The 18358-nt window shown below is 55.8% G+C and overlaps 2 protein-coding genes across 4 annotated transcripts in view; both read left to right on the plus strand.

Annotated features, from left to right (window-relative positions):
• Sidt2 (SID1 transmembrane family, member 2) overlaps positions 1–9240 on the plus strand; it is a 31410-nt gene extending 22170 nt beyond the window's left edge. The window contains exons 11-27 of one of the 2 annotated variants that reach the window (XM_013009774.1): positions 689–760; positions 909–980; positions 1159–1221; positions 1947–2065; positions 2328–2401; positions 2495–2561; positions 3830–3903; positions 4051–4174; positions 4701–4818; positions 5181–5317; positions 5483–5591; positions 5874–5950; positions 6128–6174; positions 6449–6554; positions 7025–7135; positions 8306–8419; positions 8509–9240. In XM_013009774.1, coding sequence (XP_012865228.1) covers positions 689–760; positions 909–980; positions 1159–1221; positions 1947–2065; positions 2328–2401; positions 2495–2561; positions 3830–3903; positions 4051–4174; positions 4701–4818; positions 5181–5317; positions 5483–5591; positions 5874–5950; positions 6128–6174; positions 6449–6554; positions 7025–7135; positions 8306–8419; positions 8509–8571 — 1547 coding nt within the window. In that variant the 3' untranslated portion in view covers positions 8572–9240. The remainder of the gene's footprint in view (positions 1–688; positions 761–908; positions 981–1158; positions 1222–1946; positions 2066–2327; positions 2402–2494; positions 2562–3829; positions 3904–4050; positions 4175–4700; positions 4819–5180; positions 5318–5482; positions 5592–5873; positions 5951–6127; positions 6175–6448; positions 6555–7024; positions 7136–8305; positions 8420–8508) is intronic. The other variant, XM_013009775.1, reaches the window with a different exon arrangement.
• A 2688-nt stretch (positions 9241–11928) lies between these two features.
• On the plus strand, positions 11929–17891 carry Tagln (transgelin). 2 transcript variants are annotated; one of them, XM_013009761.1, is made up of 6 exons: positions 11929–11947; positions 12056–12121; positions 15823–16014; positions 16113–16290; positions 16648–16750; positions 17335–17891. In XM_013009761.1, the coding sequence occupies exons 3-6, from the start codon at positions 15835–15837 to the stop codon at positions 17477–17479; spliced, it is 606 nt and encodes a 201-aa protein (XP_012865215.1). In that variant the 5' UTR covers positions 11929–11947; positions 12056–12121; positions 15823–15834; the 3' UTR covers positions 17480–17891. The 2 variants fall into 2 exon arrangements, with proteins under 2 accessions (XP_012865215.1, XP_012865217.1); XM_013009763.1 differs by lacking the exon at positions 11929–11947 and having other exon boundaries at positions 12020–12162.
• The last annotated feature ends 467 nt before the right edge of the window (positions 17892–18358 follow it).

An 18358-nucleotide genomic window follows, 5' to 3' on the forward strand; every position in this document is an offset into this window, starting at 1 on the left:
GGGGGGGGAATGGGCAGGATTTACGTAGTATTTGAGGAGGGCAAATGGTGGCTGGTTCCCTTGGGAGTTGGAGGAGATGGGTTGGGGCTTTTGCATGTTCAGATCGTGAGAGGTACACCACAGGTGGAAATGGAGCCAGGATCTGGTGCTCCCTAACATGCAGGTCCTGAAAGGTGTCGCTCGGGCTGTTCTGTGTCTGGTGGCACTGTCTGCCTCAGGAAGTCTGTATCTGGGATTATTAACCTGTTCTCTCTCCCTTTCCTCCACCCGTCATCTCTTTCTATTCTCTTCCTGCTGGGGACCTTCCCTCTCAGCTTCTCTCCTTGGTAAGCCTTAGGTGCAGTGGGCAGAGGAGCCGCTGCCCAGGTTGGGGAGGGAGGTGTCTCAGGGGAACTGGGCAGCTGGATGTCATTTGTCCTAGCTGCCAGTCTTCTTAGTTGTCTTTCTCTATGAAGGGAAGACACAGGAGGGTGCGTGTTTCCATTGAGAGGCACGCTGGAGGTTGGAGTGCATGGGGGGGGTGGGAGTGGTGGATGAAGTGGGCTGGTCAGATAAATGCATGTTCTTTGCTACTGGCATGACCCCTCTCTGATTCTCACTTCTCCGCTGGATTCTCCCTTCACTCTTCCCCTGGCTCTAGGTCTCTCTCTGCTTCCAGAGCTGAAGGGAGCTTGACTTTTCATTGCAGGTCACCCTCGGGTCCTGGCTGATTCCTTTCCTGGCAGCGCCCCTTACGAGGGCTACAACTATGGCTCCTTTGGTATGTGTCAACACTAGAGGCTGTACATGGCTACTCACTGCCTGGTGTCCTTCGGTTAAGGTTGCCTAAGTCACCTAGGAGTGGATGGTTCTGGGTTCCCCTTCCCCAAGGTCACTCCCTTCAACCTCCCTTCCTATATTCCCTGCAGACACTGGTTCTGGATCCACTGATGGTCTGGTTGACAGCACGGGGACTGGGGACCTCTCTTACAGTTATCAGGGTGAGTGGGCCAGGCGGGAAGGGGGCATGTGGTGCAGGGCTGCTATTGGCTGGGTGAAACGTGGTGGGCGGTTGCCTCTTTTGCCAGATGCTGGAACTCGGGAAGGGCTGCTGTTTTCCCGCCCCTTCTCTCCCTCTTTCCTCCTCAGTCCCTCTGTAACTTTCCCTTTCCTTTGAAGGGCACGACCAGTTCAAGCGACGCCTCCCCTCTGGCCAGATGCGGCAGCTGTGCATTGCCATGGGTAGATGTGGGGAGGGGGTGGGGCTGCCCTGCCAATCAGCTCCTGCCAGGGCGGTTGACTGGAGCCTCTGGGCTCCAGAGCCAGAAGGATGCTTGGTGCATGGCTTCCCCATCTAATGCCAATGATGCCAGCTCCTGTGTCTTCTGAGATAGGCATTGGCCGCCAATGACAGCGGGCAGGCACCTTGGCTACTCCTAAGCCAGATGTTCTAGCTTGCTGTCTTGGCCTCCTCCTTCCCTGGCCTCTGGGCCTCTGAGAGCTTCTAAAGGCAGCCTAGAGGCAGCCTCTGGCCTTTGTTTGTGCCCCAAGCCCATAGTGGCTTTACCCTAGGGGCGGCCAAGGCAGTGTCTCTTCAGAAGCCACAAGACTGAGCACTTTCCAGCCGCTGTGATCAGTAGAGTTGAATCCTGTTGCTTGTGTCCAGGACCCTGGATCTGCTCAGTGACTGATCTGGGGAGCTAGCTCAGGGAGGGGAGCCAGATGTGGGGCAAAGCCGGGGTGGCCTTGTTTGCTGGCCTCTTGGAGAGCTCCCCTTCCTCCCCCTCTGACGCCTCCCAGGGCCTGAGCCCACCTCTACTCCTGCTCTGAGCCCTGGGCCATAATTGGCCTCTTCCCAAGTGCCCAGTAATTTTGACAGTTGCCTCAGATGGGTGGGGCAGACGGGGCTTTGTATCCACCAGCCCAGCCTCTTTCTTTCTTTCTTTCTTTCTTCCTGCCTTTCCCAGACCGTTCCTTTGAACCAGTGGGTTCTCGGCCACGCCTGGACTCCATGAGCTCCGTGGAGGAGGATGACTATGACACCCTGACTGACATTGATTCAGACAAGAATGTCATTCGCACCAAGGTCTGACACGCGTGGGCCTGGTCAGGGCTTTCTGGAGGAAGATGAGGTCTCGGTCCAGATGTGGTGCAGTGGGGAAGCAGAGGGAAGGAGCTCGATGGAGGCAGGAGACATCCCAGGAGATACTAACTCACCTTCTGACTCTTAAGTTCTCCTGGCTTAACTGGCAGTGGGGGATAGCCTAGAACCCTGCCCACCAGAATGCTCAGGGAGGCTCCTAACTCTGGGTGGTGAGTGAGTAGGGCTCACTCTGGCTTCTTTCCAGCAATACCTCTGTGTGGCTGACCTGGCGCGGAAGGACAAGCGTGTTTTGCGGAAAAAGTACCAGATCTACTTCTGGTGAGCCGGCCAAGCAGGAAGGACCCCGCTACTGGGGGGAGAAGGCGGCTCCCCAGGTCTTGCCCACCTCAACACCTCCCTTACTCTCCTTAGGAACATCGCCACCATTGCCGTCTTCTACGCTCTTCCTGTGGTACAACTGGTGATCACCTACCAGACGGTGAGGGAGCAGGCGCCAGCTCACCTGCCTACACTTTGGGGACTGCCCTACATTCAGAGCAACTCAGCCAGGGGCTCTGCAGTGTGCACAGGTCACAGGTTTTAAAAATCTATCTCTGAAGCCAGAGCACCAGTGGCTCACACCTGTAACCTTATTACTCAGGAGGCTGAGATCTGAGAATCATGGTTCAAAGCCAGCCTAGGCAAGAAAGTCTGTGAGACTCTGATCTTTCAGTTAAATGAGCAAAAAGTCAGACTTGGAGCTATCACTCAAAAGGTAGAGTGTCAGCCTTAAGGAAATAAAAGCTAAGAGACAGAGCCTAGGTCCTGAATTCAGGTCCCAGTACTGGTACCCACATATATGTGCATGTGTGTGCACATACACACATACAATTCTGCCTCTGTTTTACCAGCAGAGAGACCTTGGTCAAGTCATAAAACCTCCCCAAGGGGCTGGGAAGGTGGCTTAGTGGTAGAGTGCTTGCCTTGCATGCATGAAGCCCTGGGTTCGATTCCTCAGCACCATATAAGCAGAAAAAGCTGGAAATGGTGCTGTGGTTCAGGTGGTAGAGCCCTAGCCTTGAGCTGAAGAGCTGAGGGACAGTGTCCAGGCCCAGAGTTCAAGCCTCACGACCGACAAAAACAAAAAACAAAAAAACCTCCCCAAGTATCAGTTTCTTTTTCATCTGCAAAATTTGGGGGTGTTAGCTCGAAAGTATTGTGGTAGGAATCATGGACTTTGCATGTGTTTGTTTCTCTTCCTTTTTCTCGGCACTGTGTGGCAAGAACTGTCATGGTCCTGCCTTGGGTTTCCAGCCACATGTAAAGAGAGGAGACAGGCCTGGTGCTGGTGGCTCACACCTGTCATCCTAGCTGCTCAGGAGGCTGAGATCTGAGGATCATGGTTCAAAGCCAGCCAGGGAAGGAAAGTCTGTGAGACTCATCTCTAACCACCAAAAGGCCTCAAGTGGCACTGTGGTTCAAGTGTTAGAGTGCTAGCTTTGAGCACACAAGCTTATGGACAGGTTCTGAGTTCAAGCCCCAGTACTGGCACACTGGCACAAAGTTTTACAAAGGGGGCAGTGACTGTGCCATTTGGCATCCCTCTGGTCATGGGGAACACGTGCCTGGGGAGTGTGTGTGTGTGTGTGTGTGTGTGTGTGTGTTGGCCCAGGTGGTACGGTGTGGGCTGTGGAGCAAGGCTGGCACATGAGCAGCTCCACTCCTTGCCCCTCCCCTTCTTTCCCTCCCCCCCCCCCCACTCCATAGGTGGTGAATGTCACAGGGAATCAGGACATCTGCTACTACAACTTCCTCTGTGCTCACCCACTGGGCAACCTCAGGTGGGGATCATGCTGGTTATTGTGGGGACTGTCCCTTCTCCAGGGCAGAGCTGGCGGGGGGGGGGGGTGAATGAGTGCCTGTCTGGGTCCCAGGAGAGAGGCCTGAGTGTGAGGCTGGAGGCAAGTACCTGGCTTTGCTCCCTTTAGCGCCTTCAACAACATCCTCAGCAACCTGGGGTACATCCTGCTGGGGCTGCTCTTCCTGCTCATTATCCTGCAGCGGGAGATCAACCACAACCGGGCCTTGATGCGCAATGACCTCTACGCCCTGGTGAGCCAGCACCTGCCTGCCCACTGACACCTCGCTCTCCGCCTCTGCTCTCCTACCTCCTCTCTCAAGACGCGGCCCTGCCCAGCTAGCTCTGCTCAGCCTGGATCTGTCCTGCCCTGTCCTGTCTGTCCTGTCCTCTCCTTCTCAGCCCAGCCTTCCCCAGTCCAGCTCTGCCTTCAATTGTCTAGGCCTTCCCTGGCCAGCTCTGGCCTGCCCTTTCTCTCCTTGCTCTGCGCAGACCTTCCCTGCCCAGGCTCACTCTGCCCTGCCCTGCCTAGCTCTGTCCTGGCTTACCCTGCTCTGCCCCAGGCCATCCCTGACCTGACTTACCACGCCCAGTCCTGCTCTGCCCTGTCCAGGCTTCCCTGACCTGATCTTTCCTCTCTGCCAAGCCTCAAACACATGCATACTCAATGTATGGCTCATCCCCTTTCCCCCTCCATCCTCTTGGGGTTCCTTCTTTGGAATCCCTTCTTCCCTTCCCACCTCACCTCTGCCCTGCCTCTCCTTCTTTCTCTCTGCACAGGAATGTGGGATCCCCAAGCATTTTGGGCTGTTCTATGCCATGGGCACAGCTCTGATGATGGAGGGACTGCTGAGTGCTTGCTATCATGTCTGCCCGAACTATACCAATTTCCAGTTTGGTGAGTAGAGCCCTTCTCTTCCCTACAGCAGGGACCTGTCTGAGCTTTCTACCATCTCCAAGCCACCCACAGGGACCCCCACCCCAAGACTCAGCCTATAGGTGGCTCTGATGCTGAGCACACACATCCTGGCATATAGAAAACGGCCATTTGTTGAACTTTTCCTGCAGAAATACTGAGAAAGTAAAGATAACAAGAAGTGCTCCCTGATCTCAGGGTACTTTTATAGATGGACACCCTAAGTTTCCTTGCCAGGGGCTTCCCTCTGGGTGACAGGGATAGTTAAGAGACTAGTGCTAAAGAACCAGAGATGGTGCAGGGACTAGAGCTAAAGTACCAGTCAGCCACCATCCCCGATGCAGACACGTCATTCATGTACATGATCGCCGGCCTCTGCATGCTGAAGCTCTACCAGAAGCGGCATCCGGACATCAACGCCAGCGCGTACAGTGCCTATGCCTGCCTGGCCATCGTCATCTTCTTCTCCGTGCTGGGCGTGGTGAGGGCCTGACTCCTGTTGCACATTCCTGCTCCTTCCCGGGCCTTTCGGAGAGCCTTCCCCTGGCTGAGCAGCCAGCCCCAGCAAGGATGAGCCTGGGAAGCAGGGGAGCAGCTGCCCTTAATGCCGCCTGCCTCACCCCTGCCCCTGGGGGCTTCCTGACAGGTCTTTGGTAAAGGGAACACGGCGTTCTGGATTGTCTTCTCGGTCATCCACATCATTGCCACCCTGCTCCTCAGCACACAGCTTTATTACATGGGCCGCTGGAAGCTGGGTAAGGGGCATACCCAGGAGCGCATGTGTGTGTGTGGGAGGGGCACTGGGGGATGCCTGAGGTCAGGGGTCAGCCGCCTCAGAGTCCTGGACACTCAGGAGACCCTTGTATTATATCCTTTGAACGGGGGTCTGGAGGACTCACTGAGGAAGAAATTAGAGAAGACCTCGGCCTTGCTGTACCCTCTGATGCCCTAGCACCTTTCAGCAGGCGCCCCTCCCCCCCAGGGGTTCAGCACAGGAGGGAACCCCAAGCCTCTCATCACCATGCCCTTCTCTGCAGACTCGGGGATCTTCCGCCGCATCCTGCATGTGCTCTACACGGACTGCATCCGGCAGTGCAGCGGGCCCCTCTACGTGGTACCTGCCCAGCGTCCCGGCCCCTTCCTCCTCCATCCACTCTCTTCTCTGTGGGGGCAGGGAGGCATAGAGGGGAGATCAGGGCAGGAGTGGGGAACCATCTGACTCGGGCCTCCTGCCACTTCTCTCCCTGTCTCTCTTCCCCCTCTCAGTCTCCGTGTCTCTGCTTCCCCCCAGGACCGCATGGTGCTGCTGGTAATGGGGAACATTATCAACTGGTCGCTGTGAGTGTGGCCATTGGCTGTGGTGGCCCCTGGCTGGGTGGACAGCAGGGGATGTGGTCAGCCATGACCCTGGCAACCATGACTGCCTGGGGAACTTAATGGAATGGGGATGGGGGCGGAGTGGGGTGGGAGATGAAAAGACAGGTGTGTTAGCTCTAGGCTTCTAGAATTTTCTGTGGGCTTCTGAGCCCACCTTAACATGAGCATAAAGCGTGGTGCAGAGGGGGCCAGGGAAAGGCCTTCTGCTTCATCAGCCCTTCACCCCTCCTGGCAGGGCTGCCTATGGGCTCATCATGCGCCCCAATGATTTCGCTTCCTATTTGTTGGCCATTGGCATCTGCAACCTGCTGCTTTACTTTGCCTTTTACATTATTATGAAGGTGAGTTGGGGAGGGCTTAGCCGTGTCTAACAGGACTGTTTTGTGGGGGTGGAGATGGGCCTCTATCTATGCCAGAGACTTGTACAGAGATGAGAGCGCTTTCATATGCTCTGGGGGGGGGGCAACTACTAAGTATTGGTACCCTACACCAAGTTGTGCCCCCCAATCCAGAGCCCCTTTCATTGCAGGAGGAACTGAAGCAGGGGGTGAGGGGAGGAGGGCTTGGGGAGGACCGAGGACCAGGTGCTTCCTCAAAGACCCCTGTGCCATCCTGAGTAAGAGGAAAGCATCCTTTGCTGGTGCAGGGTTCCAGACATGAGAAGGACAGAAGGCTGCATGAGCTCTGGCTGGGGCTTCCTGCAGGATGCATCCTCAGTGTCCAAGCCGCCCTGGGAGAGGAGTCTGGGAAGGGCAGGAAGTGGCCTGGGTGGCAGCCTGACCCTCAGCACACACCCCTTTCCTCATGGCAGCTCCGGAGTGGAGAGACGATCAAGCTCATCCCCCTGCTCTGCATCGTCTGCACCTCTGTGGTCTGGGGCTTTGCACTCTTCTTTTTCTTCCAGGGGCTCAGCACCTGGCAGGTGAGTGGGCACCTGAGGTTCCTATGAGTCACCACCTGGGCCAGTCCCTCCGATGGTCCAGCGCTTCCATGTAGCTGCCCTTCCATCCAGTCTTCCCAGTGCTCAATATTCTAGTCATTCACATTTTACTTAGGAGGTAGCTGAGTCTCAGAGGGGCTAAGAGACCTCCCAGAAGGCACACAGCCAATGAGTGGCAGCTTGGGTTTGAAGGCATAGTTGCCAGACACTCTGCCACCTCCCAAGGGCACCTACTGGGTGTCAGGCTGTAACTCTGTAGAATCAAGTTCCACATCATCTCTTGGCTATGTGGTGCTCATTGTTTAGTTCAAAGAAATGCCATCCATGTCTTTTATGCTGGGGATCAGACCTGGGCCCTTGCACATGTTGAGCGTGCATCTACCAGGAGCTGTGCCTTGAGCCCCTCGTTCATGCTGTTTACAATATGGTAAAGATCAAAGGCCAGCTGGGTAGGAAGACTTCAGGAGAGGCTGGCAAGGTCCAGGAAAGCTTCCTGGGAGAAGCAGGCTTTGTGATTTGCTCTCCGTCATAAAGGCTGTGGGTGATGGGGACCAGGGCCTCACAGTGCAGAGATATTGTGCTCTGAGTCATGATTCAGAGGCAGGAATGAGGGAGGCAGATGGGGAAGTCAGTTAAGGTACTGACAGATGAGGAAACAGATGAGGACTGTGAGCATTGCCAGGGTGGGGCCTGAGCATAGCACAGACTGTGGTAGACACAGGCCATGTTTGTGGGGCACAGCAGGGAGGACCTTGGGGTCATGTGGCAGGGGATCCGGCTTGGTATGGCGCTTTGGAGCAAACAGTTGACTCAGGGTGGATGAGAGCAGGGTCAAATCCAAGACAGAGCAGTGGGCTTCTGGCATGCCTGGGCCGGAGGGGGCTGCAGGCAACCGCGGCTACTGCCCTAAGATAAAGAGGAAGAGAGTCTAAAGGGAGCAGAATGAGAAGAACAGAAACCTTGTAACAAATGGGAAACAAAAGAAAAGGAATTTGTCACAGGGGCCATTTCTTAGGGAGGTGAGGGACAGGTTAGGGCAGGATGCTTTCCTGCCTGAACTGGGGGTGGGTGCTCTGATGTGGGATAAGGGGGTAGTGGCTCTGGCCTGGCCAGAGCAGGACCGGCAGGCTGCTGTCCCTGTCCCTGCCCCAGAAAACCCCTGCGGAGTCAAGGGAGCACAACCGGGACTGCATCCTCCTCAACTTCTTTGATGACCATGACATCTGGCACTTCCTGTCCTCCATCGCCATGTTTGGGTCCTTCCTGGTAGGCGGGGCTCCCCTGGCCCAGAGCCTGGAGGGCGGAGTAGAGGCGGGGGCCGCCTCTTGTCCATGCTGACCCAGCGTCCTCCGCAGGTGCTGCTGACACTGGATGATGACTTGGATACAGTGCAGCGGGATAAGATCTATGTCTTCTAGCCTGCACTGGACCCTTGGCTTCACTTCATGGAGCTCTGAGCTCCCCTGCGTCCCCTGCCAGGTGCCTCTGTAGGCCTGGGGCTGAGTCCCAGCCCAGCTGCCCAGCACTGGACATCAGTGGGACAGTGAGGTCTAGCCCAGGCCCAGGTCAGGACAGTCATGGAGGGGGTGGGCACTGAGACTTGCGGCTGCCCTCTGCCAGGGAGGAGGCTGCTCCCCTGCTTCCCCAGACACTGGCCAGATTGCTGCTTTCTTCTCAGTGTTGGGCCTTCCGTGGGCCTCTGTCCATTGGCTCTCCGTCCGTCTGCCCGTCCGTCCATCTGTTTTATCCCTCTACAGGAGGGATAAAGGAGTGAAGGTGTTTCCTGCCCCCATTTCATGCCTTGCATTCTGCCATCTTCCCCTCCCCCCCAGCCGGAGACCCAAAGCCCGCCTTTCCTCTCAAGCTGCGGTCCTCTCTGGGGCTGCCATCACTGCCCACTGGTCAGCCAGGATGGATGCGGCCGTAGGACTTTGGGGGTTGGCCACCTGGTGCCAGGCTTTCGGTGCTAAGGCCTTCAAGGGGCCCTGAGCAAGACCCCTCCCCCTGACCCGTGCTCTAGGCTGGCTTTTTAGCAATGAGGATCAGCCCCGCTGGAAAGCTGCTGCAGTCTTGAGGGGATGATTCCATCAGCTTCCAGCAACAGAACTGGAGACAAATGGGGCTCGCCTGTCTGTTTCCACGCCCACCGTCCTGCAGGCCCCAGCCGGGGCCCTTTCAGTGCCATTCACACTGCCCAAGAGTGTCCAGGGACAACGGAGGGGATGCTCACAGAACCCAGCCCAGCCTGCGTCCCGACAGCCTTGGAGCCCCAGTGCCTGTCTTAGGGAGGGGCTTAAGAGGGGACATGCCATTTTCTTCTGTGTCCCAGGTCCCAGCCTCATGCTAGGACCCTGGGCTGGCTTTTGAGTTTCCGTCCATCTTCAGCCATGTTCTGTGTTAACATGCACATGTGTGTGCAAGTGTGCATGTGTGTGCGTGCACACATACACACAAAGCCTTGGAGTTTACATGGAGTCACCCCAGCTCTGGGCCCTTCGTGGCTCTGATCCTTGGCTCCCTTTCACGCTACTTGGTCCATTCCAGGTGCCAAGGATAGGCAGGCAAGGTTGGGCCTCCGCCTTGGAGCTGGGAATGTGTTCTATTCCCCCTTGACTTGTTTCTATAGCTCTCCTCGGTCTGGGGAGAGAAGGGGTCTAGGTCTTGGTGTCAGAGCCCCATTTTATGTCTTTCCTTGCTACGGTTGCATTTGTTTTCTACGAATGAGTGCACTCAATAAAGAACCCGACTCTGTTCCTGTGTCTTTGTTTGCCCCTGTCCTGGGTGGGAATGTGGAGTCAGTGCGGGGACAGGGGCTTCCAGGCCACATTTCTTCTAGCTTTCCTTGTCCCTAGGTCACTGTCACCTTGGGAACTGCAGCCCCTCGATTGCCTTGCAGTTTTCCTCAGGAATAAGTGGACTCAGGAATCATTTACCAGAGGGCTGCCCTGAACAAGGCTCTCTGCTGCACAGAGACCCCTTCCGCTGTGATGCCTTCCCTCTCTGGCAACCGTCACCTGCCTCTGCCGTTTGGCTCCACCCACTGGGCAGAGGTCACCTTCCCTCTGGCCAGCCTGGCAGTGCCCTCTGCCCTGGCTTTCATGGATGAACATGCAGGGCAAGGTGGCAAGATGGTTGATAGACACCAAGAGGAAGTGTGGGTTTTTGGCTCTAGTTTAGGAGCTTGAACTCAGAACCTGGTGATTTCAATTTTTCTTCTCAAGGCTGGCACTCTACCAGTTGAGTGACCACTGCTGGCTTTGTGTGTGTGTGTGTGTGTATGCGGCGCACACGTGTGCTGTTCCTGGGGTGTGAATTCAGGGCAGGGATGTTGTCCCTGAGCTTTTTTGCTCAAGGCTGGTGCTCTACCACTTGAGCCACAGCTCCACTTCAGGCTTTTTGGTGGTTAATTGGAGATAAGAGTCTCAGGGACTTTCCTGCCCAGGCTGGCTTTGAAACTTGATCCCCAGGTCTCAGCCTCCTGCGTAGCTAGGATTCCAGTTGTGAGCTGCCAGTGCCCAACTTCAAGAGGGAGGTTTGAAACATTTTGGAGGGTTGATTTAGATTTCATCAGGCAAAGGATTGATAAGCTGTAGAAGCTGAAGATTCTGGTGAATTCTGGACACCAGCAGAGGACACTAAAGGGTGTGGGCTCCCCTCCCTGCTCTTCCACACAGACACCACTAGGAGGCGCCCTAGCTCTTCACACCACCAGGATCCTCACAAGGTTGGCAGTGTTGGGCAGAGCTTCTGAGGCAAGTCCTCCCCTGCCTGCCTGGTTTGACGCCCCTCTCCTGGAGCCCTTGTTTGTCTTGGGTGGTGTGCTGTGTGTGTGTGTGTGTGTGTGTGTGTGTGTGTGTGTGTGTGTGTGGTATACAGCAGAGAGTGTTAAAGGCTCCTTGCTTAGGATGCAGAGTACCCCAGACCCCAATGAATGTCTCTCACTTTTCTTCAACTGTCCCTTCAAAAGATCCTTGCAGCTGGAGCCAAGCAAGATGGCAGTGGTTGGCAGGTGAGAATGACAAATCATCTAACAGGATAGATGGGATGGAAAGAGGGACCACCTGGCTCCCTGGGACCCCTAGCATTCGTGTCTATCCCTGCCAGGGCCTGGAGCCCCTCCATTGTTACTGCCCTTTGGACAGAGTCAGGTTCCACTCACTGCAGCTGACCGCTCAGCTCCCACCTCCACACTGAAGCTTGCAGCGCAAGACCTGAATGCTGCCCCCAGCCTGGGCAGGGCGGCCAACACTGAAAGCGAGGGTGTGCAAACCTCTCGGGTGTACACATACATACCCAGGGGTGGACAGGGGTGCCCAGACCCTGCCAGTCACCACGCACCACTCAGACTCGGTTTTCTGCTCTGCACAATGGGCTACTAACACGAAACAGTCACTGCACAGTGTCTGGCAGGGAGCAGGTCCTCAGTAATGAGTTCTGCTCATCACCTACATGCAACAGCCCCAAAAGGACAGGGTGGTTGATTTGTCCGGGGACCCCCCCCAGCTCCTCCCCAGCCCCTTTTCCTCTCCTGCTAAGTTCTCTTGAATATCTTCCCCACTCAAACTTGGGGAGCCACAAAGAAAGGAACAGCCCAAATCCCAAGAGCAGGCGAGGCCGGCGCGGTCCTGCCCATAAAAGGCTTTTCCCGGCCGCGCCCCGCCCCGCCGCTCCCCGCCCCGGCCGCTCCATCCCCAAAGCACGCAGGGAATGTCTCGGGCAGCCCGAACAGTCTGCTCCAACTTGGTGTCTTTCCCCAAATATGGAGCCTGTGTGGAGTCACTGGGGGAGCTGGAGGTGGGGAGCAGAGCCGGTTTCCTCCAGCAAGGAGGGGGCTAGGGGCGAGCCAGCGGGGGGTGGCTGACATCAGCGCCGTGCAGCCCTTTAAACCTCTCTCCCCCGCAGCGCCCAGCCTGTCTGCCCCAGCCCGGACACCCAGCCCACCCGGACACCGAGCGCTCCTGCAGCAACGTGAGTGCGCCTGCTTTCTCAGGGAACTTGGAGCGGGACAGGTCAGGCTGAGCTCTGAACAGCTCCCTCCTCACAGGCCCCCTGGCTGGTCCTCAGATGATGGCTTGGTGGGTGGGTGGACCCCCCAGGGTGGAACTCTCCCCCCCTTTCGCTCCCCAAATACCCATATGGCTCTCAATTCAACCAGGCTGCCTGGTCTTGTTTAAGATGGCCGGAGTGGCTTGGCTGCTGCAAAGGATCCGATGGTAGAAGCCATGAGAGGGTGAGAGGGAGATCCACCATTTGAGGCCGTGTGTGAGGCTGGTTTGGCCAAGTCTCTGTTGTCTGTCTCCCTCTAGAAGAATGCCCAAGAGAGGGGCATTCTCTAGTTCAGGCTGCTCCCCAGGCTGCTCCCCAGGCTGGTCTGCAGACTTGAGGGGCACAGGAGAAACACCCCACCCCCCTCCCGGGGTGGCACTATGAAGGATCATGGACCTTTTCATGTTTCCCAGATTGGCGATCAAACCCAGGCCCCTGCATCAGGTGCATGCTAGGCTCACCTCCGGCCATGGAGCTACACGCACAACCACACAGAACAGGCTGGCTGGCCGTGTGCAGGGCCTGGCTAGATGCATGTGGTTCCTTCCAGCCTGGGGTGGGAGGTGAGAGGGCTGCAGGTGGAGGAGCTGTGTGGCAGGTCTGCTCAGTCCTGGCACTCTTGCCCGGCCCAAAGGATGTTAGTGGTTTCCCTTTGTGGTTATGAGGCTGCCCCGAGGCTGGATCACATTGGTGAAGTGGGGCTGCCCCACTGTATCTCCCCCGTCCCCTCCCCCTTGTGTACTCTTGAGGGTCCAGAGGGTCTCCCGAATTCACTGTTTCATGGTGATGAGGTCTGGGACTTCAGTCTTGGAGAAGATCCCACTTCTTGTCTTTCTGGGCTCCTGAGCTGGTGCCACTCCACCAACTTCCCTCTCATCCTGCCTGGCAGGAGTCACAGGGGCGGAGGGGCAAAGCCAAGCCCCAGCACTCTTCTGCCCTCTAATGCCCCCATGTGGAAATGCCCCTGCGTGGGCATCTTCTGCTCCCCCTCCTCTCCCCAAAGGCCTTCACTGGAGGACTCTAGGATTTCTTGGGACTTTCTGCTCTCAGACTCTCTGCCAGGTAGCAGCCAGGGAAATGGGGTGGTGCTGGGTAGCAGCCAGTTGGGGCTATTTCCTTCCCCTCCCCTTGCTGTGACCCAAATCCCAATACTGCCTCTCCGTGCCTGGCTATAGTGTTGTGTCCCGCCTTCACCAGCATTGACTCCTTGACTTGCCCTGTCAGTTCTGAAGTTCTTCAGTCTGCAAGTTGTGGGCGAGGGACCATCTCCTTCCACCCTTCCCTTCCTCGCATGAAGGGAAGGTGGGTGAGTGGGAGACACAGGCAAGGCAAGAGCTAGTGTGTGCCTATCTGAGATGGTGGGGGCCAGGAGGAGAGAATGGCTGCATCACCTGATCCCATTGCCTTGTTTGCTTATTCTGCCAAAGGGTGTTTGGGTGAAGGGAGGAGGTCAGACCTACGGCAGGATGGTGAGGAGAGAGAGAGACTTAGCTACTTAGACCTTTGTGTCCTCCAGCATCGTCTGTTGGGAGAGGATGCTCAAAACGTTCTCACCATTGATCCCCTCCCCACCTTAAAAAATCAGCCAGCAGATTCAGGGAGGTGAGGTTTCCAGTGGCTGCCATTGAGATGAGACCTTTGTGTTTTCCTTTCAAACTTGGTCACGGGATCCCAGAATAATTTTAAGAAGGGGATTAGGCCTGTCAGCGTAGCACCTGGGGGAGGCTGAGATCCGAACGATCACGATTCGAGGCCAGCCTGGGCAGAAAGTTTGCCAGACTCTTCTCTCCAAAATAACCAACAAAGAGGAGAGATAGAGGTGTGGCCAAAGTAGTGGAGCGCCAATCTAGCAAGCACAAAGTTCCTGAGTTTAAACCCCGAATGGAGATTGGGGCTGTAGAGAGGAAGATGGCTCCTGGGCCAGCGCTGGCTCTCTCCCAGGCCAACATTTCTAGGAGCTCTGCTCAGGGCCAGGCAGTGTGGGAGGTCGTTCACAGACACGGTCACTTTTACCGCCCCTGAGGCAGATCCTATTATTTCCACTTCACAGCTGGGGAACTCTCGGAGCTCCGGGAGGTTGGCAGCCATGGGGAAAGGAAGGGCAGACATCAGAGTTTGGCTGCAGGCCTGGGCCCAGAGGGATGTGATGATGTTCACTATGCTTCCCACGGGGTGGAGTTGGCCGGGGGAGGGAAGCAGGGGAGAGGGCTCAGCTGTCCCAGGGTAGAGGTTGGGGAACTTGCCCACTGCCCCGTCCTCATACCATTTCTGCTTTTGGAGGCTGAGGGATGGTTTTGGCCTCGTTGGCCTCTCTTCTGGAAGGTTCTTCAGTCATTGGGCAGATCGCATCTTACTACAGGTGACTCCTACGGCCAGCTCTGGCTCTACTGGACCAGCCATGTCTGAGGCTTCCCAGTGACCTGCCCTCCTGGCTCTCCAGCCATTCTCTTGGCTCCTGAGCTGTGCCAGGCCTGGGCCATCTGGGCAGCAGCTGCTGTGGCTTCCTATAGATGGGCTTCCTGTCCATTGGCTGGCAGACTCTTGGCCCTGGACTGTCCCCGAGGACTGTGGCTTCTCAGTTCCTCCAGTGCCACAGTCTGAGGGCACAGAGGAAGTGGATGGGCACCCAGGTCCTCTCTTCTCTGCATGCTCCCCACCTCGGCCCCCCTAAGAATACAGATGCTTTGGGCTTTGCCAGGTGTGGGTAAATCTGAGCCTCTTCAGCTGCAGCCAGAGGCCAAGCCGACTTGGCAAAGAAACCAAAGTCTTGCTCTTCTAGCTCCTGGCCTAGAAGATTAAGCGTTGGAGGCAATTTATTCCTTGATTTCTATGGGCCAAATCTAGCCTGTTGCGGATTTGATTGGTTGTTGTTGTCATGGTGCTTGAACTCAGGGCCTGGGCACTATCCCTGAGCTTTTGTGCTCAAGGCTAGCATTCGACCACTTTGAGCCACAGCACCACTTCAAACTGCGATCCTTAAATCTTAGTTTCCTGAGTAGTTAGGATGATAGGCATGAGCCATGGGCACCCAACCGTGTTGTGGGTTTACAGACATACTAAATTGTTTACATATTGTCTACAGCTGCTTTGAGGCCACAATAGTAGAGACTCACAAGTCCTAGACTATTTACTATCCGGTCCTTTCATAAAATGCTTGCAGAAAGCAGGGTGTCAGTGGCTCACGCCTGTAATCCCAGCTACTCAGGAGGCTGAGATCTGAGGATCGCCATTCAAAGTCATCCCAGGCAGGAAAGTCTATGAGAGTCTTACCTCCAGTAAACCACCAGAAAACCAGAAGTGGTGCTGTGGCTCAAGTGGTAGAGTACTAGCCTTGAGCCGAAGAGCTGAGGGACAGCACCCAGGCCCAGAGTTCAAGCCCCATGACTGAAAATAAAAACGTTTACAGACCCCTGCTCTAGACCTCCACACATCTTGTATCTGATTTCCTAGGGCTCAAGTCCAGGGAAGCCTCTGCCCTCGGGGGTAAGCCTGGCCTAGGTGGGCAGGGCTGTGGGAAATGTGTCCCTGTGTGGGGTTCCCACGAAGAGCTGGAAGTCCTGCCTGGCACAAGGGAGAGCAGTGCTAGTGTCTAACCCCGCCTCGTCTGCCCTGTCCTGCTTTAGTTCTGCCCCAATATGGCCAACAAGGGTCCTTCCTATGGCATGAGCCGCGAAGTGCAATCCAAAATTGAGAAGAAGTATGACGAGGATCTGGAGGAACGGCTAGTCGAGTGGATCGTCATGCAGTGTGGGCCCGACGTGGGTCGCCCGGACCGTGGGCGCCTGGGCTTCCAGGTGTGGCTGAAGAATGGCGTGGTGAGTGACTCCCTGGGCAGGGTGCGGGGGTGTCCTGTCCTGCAAGTCCTAGGCAGGCTCTCTAAGGAGAGTGCCCTACTGTGTCTGGTACCTGGCAGATTCTGAGCAAGCTGGTGAACAGCCTGTATCCGGAGGGCTCCAAGCCAGTGAAGGTGCCGGAGAACCCGCCCTCCATGGTGTTCAAGCAGATGGAGCAGGTGGCTCAGTTCCTGAAGGCTGCCGAGGACTATGGGGTCACCAAGACTGACATGTTCCAGACTGTTGACCTCTTTGAATGTACGGAGGAAACCCAGGACAGGGGCTGGTGGGCAGGTGGAGAAGATTCTGAGGGAGGGGGAGAAATCAAAACAGGTCACAAGGGATCTGTCAATCTATGCCTAGCAGGAATGGAATAATAGCCCAATTCACCCCACAGGGGCTGGGGTGTAGCTCAGCAGTTGACTATTCTTCAGCATGCACAAGGCCTTGGGTTCGATCACCCCTAAAGTGAGTTTATACTATGCTACAACCCCCAAGGACTTACTGCAGGACTTACTGAAGTCCTAGTTGATTCAAGGGCACTTCCCTTTGGGGCAGAACTGGCTTGAGGGTTCGTCCTGAAGTTTGTCCTCTCACCACCTCTTTTTCTCATAGGCAAAGATCTGGCAGCAGTGCAGAGGACTCTGATGGCTTTGGGCAGTTTGGCAGTAACCAAGAATGATGGACACTACCGTGGCGATCCTAACTGGTTTATGAAGTATGTGGCCCCGGGCATCCTTGCCCTCTAAGCTCGGATCTCTTTGTGGGGTGGGGTGGCTGGGGCTGGTCAGTTTAGGAAGACAGTCAGGTGAGGCTGATAGCCAGGAAGGTACCCAGAGAGGGAATTAAAGAAGTGGGACCTTTATACCTCTTTTTTTGTGTGTGTTTGCTGGTGGTCCTGGGAATTGAACTCTGGGCCTGGGCACTGTCTCTGAGCTTCTTTGGCTCAAAGCTAGTGCTCTACCACTTGAGCCACACACCACTTCAGGCTTTTTCTGAGTAGTTGATTGGAGAGAAGAATCTCACAAACTTTTCTGCCCAGGCTGGCTTCAAAGCACGAACCTCAGATCTCAACCTCCTGAGTAGCTAGGATGTCAGGCATGAGCCGCTGGCACCTGTCAAATTCTTTCTCTCTACTCTTGTGTGCTCAAATCCATAGCCCATGGAGCCAGCTGGATTAAGGGGAGAAAAAAAAAAGAAGAAGAAGAAGAGGAGAAACAGGAAGGGACAAAGAAACAAAGGGATGAGAACAGGTGGGGAAGACTACATTCTGCCAATCTTATCATGTTCCTCTTCTTCCAGGAAAGCCCAGGAGCACAAGAGGGAATTCACAGAGAGCCAGCTGCAGGAGGGGAAGCATGTCATTGGCCTGCAGATGGGCAGCAACAGAGGGGCCTCCCAGGCTGGAATGACGGGCTACGGCCGGCCCCGGCAGATCATCAGCTAGAGCCCTGCCCTCTCCAGCTGTAGCCGTCCTGCATGGCCAGCCAGCCTCACTCACACCTCTGTAGGTTCTTAGCCCTTGGCCAAGCTTTGGGGCTGTCACTGGGCAAAGGTGACTGCACATGGGCAGCTTCTCCACGTCCCTGCTTTGGCCAGCTTCTTACCTCCAAGCACCACAGCCCTGACCCCTCTGCCAGATGCACCCCCACTTCTACTGTCTCTCTCTGTCCTGGGCTAAGCAGGGGCCAGTGGGCTTGGGTATATGGCCAGCATCACTGTCCTCCTTGGCGACAAAGGTGTCTTGAAGGAGACCTAGCCCAACCTCCTCCCTCGCCCTCTCCCATCTCCTTTTGCTGGAATATTTTTGGGATTGAAATTCAAAAAAAGAAACAAATATATACATGTCTTTTTTCTCAGGCCTGGTTGGCAGCCTTTTGCTTGTTCGGATCATTTACAGTTACGGTTCTAGGACATTTGAACAGGGAGAAGGTAGCAACTGGGGTTGGTGTGTGTTCCTGGCCATTCTTCTCTGGTGGCCTTCCTGCCCGCTCAGGCTCAGGCCGGCTAGAGGAAGCAGGACGAGAGGTAGATGGGAACACAGGGGGAGGAAGTGCCACCGGCCCACCTGCGTTGGATTGGGGGGGCGGGGGGGTGAAGAAAGGAAAGGCAGGGGAATGTTGCAACTGTTCAGATGGACTTTATTTTGGAAAAGCTGTGCAGAAAAAAAGGACTCAAGAAAATGTTGCGGTGGAAAGAGAAAATCATCAAATCTTAGGTATTAAAAAATAAATCGTCAGTTCGCTCAGAAGAAGGGAGGAAAAGTCAAAGGCTGTCAAGCAGATAGCGGCCGGTGGGCGAGGCCATTTCCCTGAGCACTTTACGG

The sequence above is a fragment of the Dipodomys ordii genome, unplaced genomic scaffold (assembly GCF_000151885.1).
Source record: "Dipodomys ordii isolate 6190 unplaced genomic scaffold, Dord_2.0 Scaffold10, whole genome shotgun sequence".
NCBI classification, from domain to species: Eukaryota; Metazoa; Chordata; class Mammalia; order Rodentia; family Heteromyidae; genus Dipodomys; species Dipodomys ordii.